Source organism: Triticum aestivum, chromosome 7D, assembly GCF_018294505.1.
Source record: "Triticum aestivum cultivar Chinese Spring chromosome 7D, IWGSC CS RefSeq v2.1, whole genome shotgun sequence".
In the NCBI taxonomy this organism is placed as follows: domain Eukaryota; kingdom Viridiplantae; phylum Streptophyta; class Magnoliopsida; order Poales; family Poaceae; genus Triticum; species Triticum aestivum.
Genome location: NC_057814.1, coordinates 57,171,434 through 57,186,126, shown reverse-complemented (window position 1 = coordinate 57,186,126; position 14,693 = coordinate 57,171,434). Strand labels below are relative to the sequence as shown.

Below are 14,693 nucleotides of genomic sequence, written 5' to 3'. Positions count from 1 at the left end.
GGTTTCCCATTGCATGCACCCTGATATGGGACTTCCACATCACCTTAGCTCGAATTATCCAACATCTTTGATAGATATGTTCCATCTGTACACTTTGAAAATTCAGGTACCTACATAAAATAATACGAAATGATGGGATAAACAAACGGTGATGTCAGATAAGCGTGCATGACGATCTGTACACTTGCCTGTTCATTGGAGGGATGGTAGGCAGAGGCATGATGGGATCCGGTGGATTCGCCATCACCCTCCTCGAGGGCCTCGAGCTGTACGGTATCACCATGGTCAGGGAGCTAATGGATGAAGTGTTAAAGAAAGATAGAGAGGCGCACGGGCACGGGTAGTGGCATTTACATATATAGTCCAAGGGGCCCACAGGCGGGAAAATCAAAATTCTTTCAATTATTTGCATGTGGCCGTCTAGCAAAAAAACCTCTACTATCGAAACTATTATAAATAGTAAGTTATGAGAGTTCTTTGGCAACAAAAAATTTATTGCTAAAACTTTTTGAATCAATTAATTATTTATAGATATTTCAGATTCTTAATCTGATCGAAATCATGTCAATTATCTCACCAGTATCATTGTTTCCTTTTCGCCTGTGAATCCCCTATATTCAATATAACAAACTGCGGGAATATAATGATGACTTCAGATTTTTAGTTAGGAACGCAATAATTAGATATATCAAAATAATTAAGGTGATAGTGCGTTAAGGTAAGTGTAGTCACGCAATTAATATATTACCATGGATTCGCCAATATTTCGTCGATTAAATATATTACCATTAATTACCAACATGTAATCAATTTCAAAAATCGATTATTTACTCAGCTTTTATTATACTATATGTTTTTTAAAAAAATCCCAACATATTTGATATTATAACATGTGATGAGACGTCGTTCTGTTACTTTGCAACGAATGTTTTACGGGCATTTTAAAATAGTAACAAAAAATTAAATCAAAGTTATTAGCAATAGTAATAATTTGTTCAGTCGGTCTTTGATGGCTTGATTCATTGGTCGCGGTTGCATGCACAATTGAGTATGCGCGTGAAAAGCTAACTTCGATCTTTTTTTAATTAGCGTCTCTTTTTTAATTTGATTCTGTATGCACAGTGTAGTAACAGCCGCACTTTCAAAACCAGCATGCTTAATTGAGAAGCCTGTGCGTTTTGTGACGTAAGTTAGTTAATATAGCACAAACGCAGTAAATGCCATTTGTAATAAAAAGAATATTTCGATGGAAGTACGGATTACAGCATTTGTACCGCGTATTCATATAAGAAAAAGAAAAAAATAGCGTGTTCGGCGACAAATCTCAAAGGGAAGATAAAAAACAGAGAGTAAGAAAGCAAGCATGAAACAATATCTGTTCTTTATTCATACTTTCATAGTTTGACTCCAAATCGATTACAATGCAAAATGCTCTTAAGGAGCGTTGAAACATAAAACATAAAAAGCTGTAAAGAATATTGTATAACTCCTCATGATTGCTCCTTTCAAGGCATTTCCGTCTTCTTCTCGCATGTTTGCATGTGCTTCACAACCATATGTTCCAACTGATTGATCTTCTTTATGAGAGTTTGCATCAGCTTGTTGCTCTCCTTGGTTGCCTGCAGAATTTGATCGTTGCTAGTACCCCAACCGTCCCCCAAACCTTCTTTCCTATCGACTTTCGTAACGGGATATCTACTACTAATAGGCAGGTTAATAGGCTCGACGTGATTATGCATCCTAAGCCTTTTTGGCTTTGGTGTGTTACCCTTACCAAAGGGACGCATCGGCGTAGCGCCGTCATGATCTTCCAGTTCACCGAAATCTTCACTTTCTTCTTCCTGCCAACGAAGCATGTGAATTGAACTGTTGGATGACGCCATGTGAGAGGAGGATGGAGAGGTCTGGTAAGGTCGCTGGAACGGTTGATCTATATATAAGCGTTTCTAGGAAGCTCTGAATACGAAATCGGTAAACAAATCGACCGATTTGGTCACAATCAAATATTAATTAATGGGATCAATTTTGTGATTCGGTGAGTAGAACCTACTATATTATTACAAGACAAGAAAGATAACCTGTCTTAATTTTTTTTAAAGGAAGCAAATAAAATAGTTAACATGCACGTATTGTACATTTTTCAAAAACACTTCTAAAATTTCCTTATACACGGAATTTTTTTAAAACTATGTTGAATACTATTTTTTTCAAATGCATTAACACTTCATTCAAGTTTGTGCCAGCTGTAACATTTACTTACATTTCCTTGTTCAAACAAGAAAGAGAACATCAAAAAATAAACATGAATTAGGGTTGCCACGGGCTTTTGAAATATTTGCTAGAGCGAATTAAACATAATACATGTTAAGTTTTACATGTAAACATAAGTTAAGTCCACTTCACTTGCAAGGTAGATTGATTAAAAAAAGTAATTTGGCCTAATGCAGATCTGAAGAATACCAACGTGAGAATAAAACAAACAATTCTTCAGTTAAAGTTTACTCTTTTCATGGTGCTCCACTTTGACTAATGGTTTGATTTCCTAGTGAGCTCGTACATACATGTTTTCTCTCTTTGAATTGTTGTTAGATGAGATACAGTCGCAACTACTACATCGACACTGTTATATCTTTGGTACTGTATACTATTGCTGCCTACATTTACAATTAAGTTTGCTTGCCAACCCCCATGAAAAAAGTTCGTCTGCCAAGGAACCACTCAAGTGGATATATATTCTTCTTAACTCTTCAACTATTTTTTTATCAGACCAGCTGCTGAACGAAAAACATAATATTGTTACCTCATATTTATTTACTTGCCTGCTTGATTGTTAGTCTGTTCCTCTGCGTGTGAGGAACGTAACAATGTCCTGCATGTTCAAATCAGTTATCTTGTCATTCCCCAATTTTCTTACTGTTCTTTTGGCCTTGGACAAGGTCAATCGGATGTGTGTGTTGACACAGATCTTTGATGTGGAAGTTAATATATCAGTCCTATCCGACCTCTCTATACTGTTTTGTTATATATACGTTGGGGATAGATGAAATAGTAGAAGTTAACTATGCTGGTTATTGTCATGTGTGGTCCATTACTCTGACCTTTTTGATTATCTAAAGAAAAGGGGTTTATTTACTTTGCTGATTTCATTCGAGCTCTGAATATATTTCATTCCGACATTTCATTTTGTCGATAATAACATTTTTCTTCTTTCTGAACATTTCTATGGGCAGATATTATCCTCCAAGCTATATGATATGGACAACACATGATTTATGGAACGAAAAGAGGTGATTTGTCGAACTTTGTCTCTTTTACAATTTGCTACCTCTTATAAATTTTATGATTTATAATCTGAGTTAACAAAACCATTAAGATATCTTATTTTGTGTAATTAGATCATGTCATCCAGATAATTAGATTTCACCGCATGATGTTCTTTACCCCAGCCGAGCATAGTGTGCTGCCGCGCCGTCGATTTCCACGAAGTGGCCAGCCCGAGCCGATTCCCCAATGTGTCAATGACTACGTCCGCTGCGTGATCCTGTGGGACATGACCAATCCATTGCCTTATCAACACATCGAGGTAACAAATCCCCTCCTAATACAGGTGCTTTGGTCGGCTGCTGGCTCTACCACATAGCCTTCCGTCCACAATGAGCAGGAGTTAATATTAGAATATGACCATCTCTTTCTTAATGATGTGTGCCTTGTATTTCCATTTTGCTTTCTAAAAATATCGATTCAGGGAACAAAAGGAAAGCATGATAATTATTATTTTTGACTTTACATTACATATCTCCAAGGTCCTATTTTTTGCTTGGTACGGGTAGTCATTATGCTTGGGCTCATGACCATGGTTAATCTATAGCATGGTTTAGGGTGACCTATTTAACATAATAGTGCTATATGTTTGCATTTCTTGAACTGTCAGTAGGAACCTATATACCGCAAAATATTTGTATGTCCCCTATGGAAGGTTTTAGACAGTCAATTGATTTTGTCCCATCCGACTATCATGCAGTCTGACTTCAGATGACTATGTTTTTCAGGGTGAATTGAGTTCAGAGCTTTGAGCAAACGATTGCGATTTTGTAGCTGCAGTGGTGCTATTCTTTATCATTTGGTATGTCATTACTTCCTACCTACTTGAATTTCTCTATTCCCAATTCACGGGATTTTTACTTTTTGACATTTCCCTAAATGATTATACACAACTCTGATAATGCGTGCCACCCAGTTTTCGTTCTCTATAAGAACTGAGAAGTACATATGCACTTTTACGACATATAGGTTCATATAGATGTGTTTGGACGACATATAGGGAGAACGATAGGATCAGATGTCTGTGACATAGAAAAAAATATACCGACATGTACATACTGTTCTTTCATAGTACATGCCATGTATACAATGTTCACATGCAAACAGAGCTACAAAAATATATTAGTAGATGAACCACAGTGATAGCTCATGTACCATCGGAAGCAACAGAGCTACAAAAATATATTAGTAGATGTCCTCTGGTTTGATATTTTGAAGGCACGAACAGAAAGAAGCGCACCTGATATGCTATAAAATGGACATTTCGTGGCAGAATAATAGGTGGTTATAAATTGTGGTACTGTCCAGGTTCCAACAATTCATTAAAACTCTTATTTATCTGCAAGATACACGCAATAGGAAAAGCAACTGACAGAATATGGCACAATGAAAGGAAAATAATACTACTGGAAATATTTGTGAGATCATGAAGATGTCAACACGCATCCATCCGTTTACTTGTGCCAAACCTGCAACTAAGTAGTTAGAAACACATCATGTCTGTTTAGATATGTATTGAAAAGCCAGGATTATAAAATTCAAATAAGGGGCAAATAAGAGACTATACAGGACAAAAATAAATAACATTGACTGTGCCTGCTTTGGGGCCGCATCATAAATATTTCTCTAATGTAGAACACTCCAGTGAATTTTACAACAACGGAGTGACCCAGGCAGTGTGCAATACTTATGTAGGAAAACAAAGCCTAGTTTAGATGTAGTAGATGATTGATTACAAAACAACAAAAGAATAATATACATGCAATCCGGCAAAAGGAGAAATAATGTCACATACAGGAAAAATTGGCAACTTGCAAAGTCACAAATCCGAGGCAATATTATTAATATTTGACTTGTTGAATAAACATAATCAGTTGCTAACATCGAAAGATAAATATTTGTACAAGAACACGGAAGAGCACCAAATTGTCTGTAGCAAAAGAGTAAATCCTTTATCTTATTCAAAACCCGCCAGCTTCTTAAGAGCGGACTTCAGCCTGTAAGGACTTCCTTATAGACGATGTTCTTCATCGAGGTTTGTAAGGACAAGGCAGGTCTTTTTCGCTTCTTAGGTTTACCGCTTTGCTTCTTGGCATTCTCCTTCTCCTTCTCCTTCTCAATGAGGATCTTTATGTTTCTCTTTGCGGTGGCTCGAGACAGTGCGACATAGAGTTGACCATGAGAGAACACAGGATTAGGTAGGTACACGCCAACAATCGGAATCGTCTGGCCTTGAGCCTTGTTAATCGTCATAGCAAAGCTAAGCCTTACAGGAAATTGCTTCCTCTTGAACTTGAATGGAAACATGTCGTTGTCAGACGGGCATAGGGGTATTCGAGGAAGGAATACCCTCCTACCTGCGTGTTGTCCGATCACGATTTCTGCGTCGATGGCGTTCCTCTCGAAACCTCGCACCACAAGCCTCGTCCCGTTACACAGACCATTAGCCGGATCAATGTTCCTCAGAAGTATGACGGGGCAGTTGAGCTTCAGTTTGAGTGCATGCGGAGGCAGACCGTTGGGAGTCAATCCATTTAGGAACTCGGGAGCGTAGTAGCCATACGGGTCGTCTTCTGCACTGTCAAAGCTATGGTAGATTACTTCTTCTCCCCGAAAACGCTCTACCATGCGTATGTTTATCTTGTCGACGTTGTCGTTCGTGGTGGAGAGGATTGCGCGTGAAGTCATGTAATTCGGATCGGACATGTTGTCATCTAGTCTCGGAAACACATGGTCAATCAGCTTCTCCAGGTCGTCACCCTCGCCTGTAGACGGCACACAAATATCTTCAGGGAGTCGTATGTTTCCTTGATCGTCAACTTCCTCGGTGCCATTGCCTACCCTTAGCAAGTAATCCGGAAACCAGGTGTCATTATGAGCCCTCATGTTGGTGACGAGCCTTAGCTGGCGCATACCCTTCCAGAGGTGTGAACTTCGAAGGGTTGCATCGATTATCTGACCCCGGGACCCCCTCCTGACGACCGGAAGCACCTGCCTGAAGTCCCCGCCAAACACAACAGTTTTTCCTCCAAAGGGTCGGTCCTGTCTTCCCATGATGTCGCGCATGCTGTTGTCCAGTGCCTCGACCGCCTGTCGCTTAGTCATGGTGGCCTCGTCCCATATTATCAATGAGGCCATCCTCAGTAGCTTGGCGGTACCACTCTGTTTCGTGAAGGTGCATGAGGCGCCATCATCGCAGCTCAATGGGATCTTGAACCTCGACTGGGCAGTCCTGCCTCCAGGCATGATAGAAGCGGCGACGCCTGACGTCGCGGTAGCGATAGCGATGTTTCCCTCGCTTCGAACCTTGGCGAGCAGCGCCCTGTACAGGAAGGTCTTCCCTGTACCTCCCGGTCCATCAACAAAGAACACACCCCCATCACCGCGTTCAACAGAAGCTAGTATCTCGTTGTATGCAACCCTCTGCTCCAAGTTTAGCGACGAAGCCAATTTAGTGTCGTTGATGTCAAAATCGACGTTGGATTCCTCGATCACTTCTCTGGCCTCTCCCTCGGTTGGGTCGAATGCATCGTCAATGCATGGAAGAGCGAAATCAGCTATGTCTTTGCCCATGGACTGCAACATACCCCTAATGTCAAGCAACACCATCTGTTCCACCTCAATCGGGCACGTGTGTGATCGCCGATAGTCATCAGACATAGGCTCGAAGTGCCTATCCCATAAACCACGCACGTCGCCTGGCTCACAGTGCACCAAAATTGTTGCGAAGAGCCTCCTGAGCGAACATGGCATCGCCCACTGCTCTGCCTCGGTAAGACAGTCGTCGAGCGTGTTATCTGCCTCGATGAGTCCCAACCTTTCGGCAGCCTCTCTAAAGCTCCCGCATAGCCTACCGTCCACGGTGAGCAGGTCCTCATAGGATGTCTTGCCAGCAACATGGTTTAGCAGCACACGCAGATAGTATCGCTCCCCCTCGGCAGGATTGGCAGACACAATTCGACCTATCTGATAACGCTCCACCCGCTCTTTCCAATACTTCTTACCCTTCTGCCATGTGAACCTTCCAGGAAAATCCTTGTACAATATATTCCTAGCCCACGGGTGGTTTTGGTTAGCTTTGAAATACTCTGTCAACATGGATTTGGAAGCTTTCTCAGAGGCGACTACGTCGGTCAAGTGAGCTTGCTCATTGAATGCCACCCTGTGCATATTCGGGAGATGAAGAGGCAACTGTAGGACAGGCGGGTCATTGGCACACAAGGGGAAGCCAAATATCCTCCACATCGCCTCTGGAGGAGTAACCCACCTCGCGTCTACGTATCTTTTGATCTCATCAATGTTACCATCAGCGTCGGGCTGGTCGATGCTGAAAGAAGCCCTATCATGGCCCTTGTATATGTACTTGTAAAGGTATTTGACGGCCTTTATGCTGGAGCAAACCTCAACGTTGATGTGGCAATTGAACATCCGCAGAAGGTAAGGGTTATACGGCACAACCCATCTGTTGTCCAACATTTTACCCCGGACCTTAGCCTGCCGACCATTATCTCGACGACGATAAACAGGGTATGAGTCCTTGCCCTGTGCCGTGTTTTCATTGAACGACCGCGGGTATCTGCACTTGCACTCGTTCTGTTGCATGCAAACATTTTTGGGGTTGAGAGCACCGCATGGTCCATGCATCATATGTTTCACCACCAAGGCGTGGAGTTCAGGATACTTTTGCTTGTCTGGGAGCTCGGCAGAAATGAGTCGGTCGTACTGCTCCGGAACGACAAGCTTATAGGCAGAATCCATGATCAACAAAAAGTGTGCGTGGGGGAGGCCCCTCTTTTGGAACTCGACTACGTATACATGTGCAACAACAACACCCAGGATATTCTTCTTGAACAACATCTCTTTCATAGCCTCTAGCTTGCCATGGAACACACGAGCCACAAGATCAGGTCGGTCTTGCGCTGTCTGACCAGGAAACAACTCATTCGTTATCTCTTCCCAGTTAGGGTTGCAGGTCATGGTCAAGAAGATGTCAGGCTTCCCGTAGGTATGGACAATTGCCATGGCATCCATATGCCTCCGCTTCATGTCGCGGTCGCCACCTGGGTACGTTCCAGGTAGCACTATCCTTACTCCAACAGCGCTTGCCCGGGTCTCCCCGGATGTAATTGCATCAACAACTCCTTTATACAGGTCGGCACGGATCTTTGTCTGGTTCTTCCTGTACCATTTCAACCTACAACTCTCAATCTTGATGTACATGTCCACCCCCCATTGCTGGAGCAATCGTGCTCCACAGAGTATGGGATTGAATATCCCAGGTCGTGTCTGGAGCATGTAACAGTAGTAGTCTCTCACCGAGACGCATAACCTGCTATTCCCCTCTGCACATGGATGAGTAACGCAGACATTAGGATTCATATGAGAAGTATACAATTCATCTAAACGACAGAATATGCATAAGGCTTACCTGCATCCTCATCATCATCATCATCACCTCTACCTCTTGGTTGTTGCACAACCGGCCAAGGGACATCACGTTTAGGAAGTTTCGGGTGCCAACCGAGCTCCCCCCTTGGGTAGAAGAGTGGGTAAGAGAGAGGGTCATACGAGCCAGCCGTCACATGTATACTGTGCCTCTGGTTGTCATTCCCGCAAAGTGTAATCCTACGATCGAACCTCTTTGCTAGGTCAGTGCCCTCCACCCAAATTGCAGCGACCTCAGATGACAGAGGTCTATTATACTTCCGTTGGTCTAGTCTCTGGTCAGTGTTGAGGTCTATCCTGTAATCGTCGAGGTTGTCCCTGTGCGCACCCAAACTCCTAAACTGCTGGGAGTACGGGTTTTCCCTGAGTATGTCCACTAACTTTCTGACGACATCTTGGTCTAATTGCTCGGTGGCAGCCTTGCGATGGGTTAGGCCTGGGTCGTCGTCGTAGAAGTACAACTGTAGATGATCTGGACGTGATGTTGGCCCGAAGGAATGAACGTTGTGGTAGATGGTGCCGTGCGCCCGGAACGTGTACACCCCAGACTTCATGTTTGTGTAGCTTTCATCAAGGCTGACGCCGAGGGTTGTGAAGGAGAAGTGGCCGTTGAAGAACCGTATGTTCTCCCGAAAATGCCTTGAGTCCGCATCCATGCTAGACCAAAGCCTCATTAGCTCCGGGATGGGCTCCGGTTGCTTCAGCTGGATCTGCCCACTGCGACAGCAGAATCCCGGGGCCTCAGACACAAACTTCTTGGCCTTGCAGTGATCGCAATTTGCGGCGTGCTTTAGGATGTGTGTGTGGTCTGGGAGGTTTGAGTAGACATAGTCCAATGGATCATGGTCGACATAGGTATTGTGACTTGAGTCTTCCAATTCGTCGTGCTGCATGTCATCAGGATCTGAGCCTGCAAACAATGTTTATAATTAGTGTGATATTTCAAACGGGTGGATGTTGCTCAAGTGGGTGTACATACCTTCACCAGCAAACAGGTAATACTCGTTGTCAAAGAGGCTATCAGGGTTGACATTATCATTCATGAGACGACTAAGGTAAGCGTCCATGTCGTCTGCTCAGGTGCGAAACCAATAAATGAGGGTTCAGTCTCAAGGGACGCAAGGAGAGTAAGGATGGGAGTTTTACCTTCACTTCTGATCGTGTACTCCGGCGTGCTAGATGAGGTCGAGGCACCGTGTACTTCCACTACAGTAGGTTGTCCAGATGAGCTCATTTTCGGTATGGAGATGGACCTGACGGTTGGGGTCATCACCCTACCTGCAAACTTTTCATTACGTCGATCGCGTAGAACATTCCTCTCACCATGCGGTACCTGCGTACATTTTTTTGCTTGACAATTTTCTGTTGACGCTTCTTTGCCACCATACCACCCTTGCAAGCTCGCTCTCTCCTCCCAGGTGCTGCTCTGGACTCATGACTCTGCTCGTCCACTCCATTATCCGCTATTGTTACTGGATCACTGGTTTGCTGGTCGGCATTTTGTAGGTGCACATTGATTTCGATGAGGTCGCCATCTACAGCACCATCACGGAAGGTTCTGCTTAGGTATGCACCTACAACACTATACATCATTATTTATATCTCATGAATGATTACATGATGAAAGATGATGGTTGATAGGATATGTACCATCGGTTTCGGTGTTGCGAATGTATGTGGGGGCCGCATTGACCGTAGGAGCATGATCTATTTGTTCACTGTCGAATTGTTGCGTGAGGGCTGAAAGTGTGAGAGTCGGACAATGTGTGTGAGGGTTGGACAATGTGCTAGTTAGATCTGGACGTGGCATTGCGATCGATTCAGCAGATGGCATGTTTTTCTTTGCAGCATACTTTGCCTTTCTCTTTGCACTTGACTCCCCCCTTTCATCCTCAGTCATGGTTTTAGGGTGTTGCACGCGCCATTCTTGCAACTTCTGATTTTTTTCTTGAAGATCGATCGTTCCGTCACCCACTTTTTTCCGATAACTTGCTCGCCTCCGCGCGTTTCTCTGCTCAATTTGCTCGTCTGTTAAGTCACCCTTGTGTTCTTTATCAGGCTGTTTTTCATCTAGTTGCTTGCTGGCTGCCTCCTCTTTTTTCTTTCGATAAGCAGCTCTCCTCCGAGCCTTTATTTGCTCTTTTTTCTCGTCAAGGTCCACCGAGAATGGTTGACACCCATTAGTGATATCACCGAGAGGTAGCAGGGGAACATTTTGCATATCTGCACGAGGGTTTAGGGTCTTCATTGTTCAAGAAGATTTCATGTACTACACAAACGCTTACTTTATATATCTGCACGGTCAGGTTAAACAATGATGTATAGCTGGATGTAGTTGGGTTGGTATCATCGAGAGGTAACATGGGAACATTTTGCATATCTGCCCGGAGGGTTTAGGGTCTTCATTGTTCACCGAGAGGTAACAGGGCTGGTTGAAGCTACTTCTTTATCTAGGGTTTATTTTTTATAGAATCCCTCCGTGTCCATACATAAAGTCTGTATGTACTCAAAAGTCGTATGTCTGCCATATATCGAATTGAACCTAAATGATCAGGAATTGTATGTTAACACAGTGGTCAACTATTGGTCAATTATTTTTATTCTCTATTCTTGGTCAATTATTCGTGGGGTTGGGGTGAGGAAACATATGTCGCCTACATTATTCACTAAGAAAGTATACATACGGTCATCATATTGCTGAAACATAAACATCCTTACCTGATATCGTAAGGGCAGTCAGATTTTCATCTTTTTGCTTGCTGGCTGCCTCCTCTTTTTTCTTTCGATAAGCAGCTCTTCTCCGAGACTTTAGTTGCTCTTTTTTATCGTCAAGGTCCACCGTGGTTGGTTGACACACATTAGTGATATCACCGAGAGGTAACCCACCCACATTCAGCATATCTGCATGTGAAATGATATTAACATTATATTGTGGAATGGAGGGAGTATATATAATATCATCGCAGTGCCTTCCCATAAAGCATTCTTACCTGATATCGTAAGGGCAGACAGATTTTCCTCTTGTTGCTTGACGGTAGCCTCCTCTTTTTTCTTTCTATAAGCAGCTCGCCTCCGAGCTTTTATCAACTCTCTTTTTTCGTCAAGGTCCACAGAGGATGGTTGATCTGCATTAGTGATATCACTGTGAGGATGGCGTGGAACATTATGCGGCCTCTCTTGCCAACTGTCACGTTGCATGCTAGCTAGTTATTTTGTCAGATAACTGAGAGCTGGCAACGAATCTACATTATATAGGAATGAGATTGGAGGGTTGTCTGCATCATGTTAACATAACAATATATTGGACCGAAACAAGGCAAAGTTGTAGGCACATGGTCTTAACCTTTCGACAACATAATACTTACCCGAAATCAGATGGGAAGGTTGATGAACATATGTCCTTTCACAATCGGCCTGTTCAAGTATCGTCCTGTCCGAGTGAGTAATATGGACTCCTACAAGTCACACGCTTGATCTATTAGAATCGGTTCTGCCCAAGTCTGTTAGGTTTGATTTATCACATAAAAAGCATAAAAGCAATCTCAGTATATATGCACAGCCTTAGTACCTGGACTACTTGGGTAATTCTTGTGAACATCGTCGGCTCCAGGTATAACCCCTTCATTAGAGTCGTCACCATTTGGCCCCTCCATCGGGCCTGCAACATCTCCTGTGATGGTGTTTGACATGCATACCAAAATATGTAGCTGAACATATACAAGGAGGTTGATATATACCTGGAGTATCATATGTGCTATCACCATCGGTCTCAAGTATCATCCGTTCGGAGGGAGTAATATGGACTCCTAGAAGTAAAGATGTTGATACATTAGAATCGGGTGTGCCCAAGTCTGTTAGGTATGATTTTTCAACTAAAAAGGATAAAAATAAACCTTATACCTGGACTACGTGGGTAAATTTTGTCAACATCATCGGCTACGGGTATAATCCCTTCGTTAGAGTCGTCAACACTTGTCCCCTCCATCGGGCCTGCAACACATATATAGTTGAACATATATATGTTTGACTTGTGTAGCACAATTTATAGGTGAACATATACCTGGAGGTACATGTGATGAAGTCGTCTGTTCTGCTGGCTTGCTGTGTGGAGTCCCCATATGTAACTACTAAAAAAAGACATGTCCAACAGACTCAGGTATCACGCAAAAACTTGTAAACTGACTCTACAAGCAGATCACGTGAAATACCAACATTACTAAAGGCCCGTTCCCATTGTACAGAAATTCAGACCATAAGGGCAGGTTGTTACAGATTTATGAGTCTTGCTATATATATGAAAATAGAAAGACATGTCGAACAGACTTTGCTACTTTGCATTTTTTGTGAACTGACTCTGCTGGATACATGTTAAGAATTCAAGATGCTAAGATGTCATGTTCATCTGACTGCAGGCAGATGAAGGCCGTCGAAGATCACAAGCGCAGATTGCTATTGTACAGGTTTAGAATTTAGAAAGGTAACCTATTTTCATGCGAACTTACCTATTCTTTGCTATTCAGAATAATTCTTTATCTTCCCATTGCTGTGTTAATTGATTCATATGCGGTTGTGCTATTCTGACAAGGATGTCCATCAAGGTTGTTTGGAGGGACATAATGAAACCTCACAAGTTCTACTTTGCTGATTCTTTCCGAGAATTGTTTCATTACTAATGCGCTGTCGCGGGCATGTATTAATCCCAAATTCCAAATCACTTTGGAATCCAGTCAAAATCCAGTGAAAACTACTCTCAAGGACTGCTCTGAACCTCAAATCTTCCCATTGCTGTGTTAATTGATTCATATGCGGTTGTGCTATTCTGACAAGGATGTCCATCAAGGTTGTTTGGAGGGACATAATGAAACCTCACAAGTTCTACTTTGCTGATTCTTTCCGAGAATTGTTTCATTACTAATGCGTTGTCGCGGGCATGTATTAATCCCAAATTCCAAATCACTTTGGAATCCAGTCAAAATCCAGTGAAAACTACTCTCAAGGACTGCTCTGAACCTCAAATATCGTGGGCACATGAAGTTGTGGTGTTGATTTCAGTGACTGTTAATATTTTCTTTAGGAAGGATAACCAATTCAGTACTAAAAGTATTTTTCATGTTATCTAAATTGAGGGCGATCCTTTGTACACTAATATGAGGCGTTTTAGGTCACGGAAGTATTGACCTAAAACCTGTGTGTTCATACCTGGGGTTGAAACCGTACAGCGTCGCCGATCGCACGTTCCGCGGCGCCCCGCGATCTAGAAACTGCCAGCGATCCAGAAACGTGGCGGCGGCCCTGTCGAGTCGTTCCGCGGCGGCGGCGCTGTGGAGTGCGCAGATCGCACGACGGCTGCGCAGATCTGATCGGCAGCGGGGTATGGGGATCGGCGTCAGGGCGATCGTACGTTCCGCGGCGCCCCGCGATCTAGAAACTACCAGCGATCCAGAAACGTGGCGGCGGCCCTGTCGAGTCGTTCCGCGGCGGCGCTGATCGGCGGCAGGGTGCTGTTTCTTTGGCTACGTGCGTGGGTGGGGTTCGGTGGGTGGGCGTGGGGGTGGGGGTAATTTGATGGAAAAAAACGGACGAAAAAAAACCAGTCGAAGAAAAACCAGACGAAACTGGGGGGACTATTCAACCAACTCGTCCATTAGGAGTAGAGATGTTCAAATATATCTTCATTTGGCAAATACTCCATCCGTACCACAATATAAGAGCGTTTTTTATACTACACTAGTGTCAAAAACCTTGGTGAATATGAAACATGGGGAAGAAAGACAACGAAGACGTATTGGCCCCATGCTGCTCCCGCGAGTGGCCCGGGCGCCCTCCACCCGCCGCCACCGCTAGCCACCCCCTCCTCCTCTTCCTCCTCGCCGCCGCCGGCTAGCGCCGCCAGGCGAAGCCCGCGCGGCGTCGGCGGCGGCGGGGCC

General features: G+C 43.6%; 2 protein-coding genes and 1 long non-coding RNA gene across 4 annotated transcripts; 1 reads left to right on the top strand and 2 right to left on the bottom strand.

Moving 5' to 3' along the window:
- The first annotated feature begins 2,790 nt into the window (after positions 1-2,790).
- Positions 2,791-4,466, top strand: LOC123167725 (uncharacterized). Of its 2 annotated transcripts, none has more exons than XR_006484071.1 (3): positions 2,791-3,287; positions 3,396-3,583; positions 4,050-4,466. It is a non-coding gene; the product is annotated as an uncharacterized lncRNA (long non-coding RNA). The 2 variants fall into 2 exon arrangements; XR_006484072.1 differs by having other exon boundaries at positions 2,794-3,287; positions 3,447-3,583.
- An 847-nt stretch (positions 4,467-5,313) lies between these two features.
- On the bottom strand, positions 5,314-9,833 carry LOC123170784 (uncharacterized). Its single transcript, XM_044588545.1, has 3 exons — positions 9,746-9,833; positions 8,750-9,676; positions 5,314-8,663 (listed from the first exon to the last, which is right to left on the bottom strand). Exons 1-3 carry the CDS (start codon positions 9,831-9,833, stop codon positions 5,314-5,316), a joined length of 4,365 nt encoding a protein of 1,454 aa, XP_044444480.1.
- Positions 9,834-12,308: 2,475 nt separating this feature from the next.
- LOC123170783 (uncharacterized) lies at positions 12,309-12,960 on the bottom strand. The gene is made up of 4 exons (XM_044588544.1): positions 12,827-12,960; positions 12,667-12,756; positions 12,504-12,572; positions 12,309-12,424 (listed from the first exon to the last, which is right to left on the bottom strand). Exons 1-4 carry the CDS (start codon positions 12,882-12,884, stop codon positions 12,309-12,311), a joined length of 333 nt encoding a protein of 110 aa, XP_044444479.1. The 5' UTR covers positions 12,885-12,960.
- Between the last annotated feature and the right edge of the window lie 1,733 nt (positions 12,961-14,693).

Bases quoted from the DNA above. Each gene is read 5' to 3' on its own strand.
- LOC123170784 (XM_044588545.1), bottom strand. From the start codon at position 9,833: ATGGACGCTTACCTTAGTCGTCTCATGAATGATAATGTCAACCCTGAT. The intron at 9,677-9,745 runs GTATGTACACCC...CATTGTTTGCAG, and splicing joins TTACCTGTTTGCTGGTGAAG to GCTCAGATCCTGATGACATG. The intron at 8,664-8,749 runs GTAAGCCTTATG...ATCCATGTGCAG, and splicing joins TGATGATGATGAGGATGCAG to AGGGGAATAGCAGGTTATGC.
- LOC123170783 (XM_044588544.1), bottom strand. From the start codon at position 12,884: ATGGGGACTCCACACAGCAAGCCAGCAGAACAGACGACTTCATCACAT. The intron at 12,573-12,666 runs GTATAAGGTTTA...CTTTACTTCTAG, and splicing joins AATTTACCCACGTAGTCCAG to GAGTCCATATTACTCCCTCC. The intron at 12,425-12,503 runs GTATATATCAAC...GAGATGTTGCAG, and splicing joins TAGCACATATGATACTCCAG to GCCCGATGGAGGGGCCAAAT.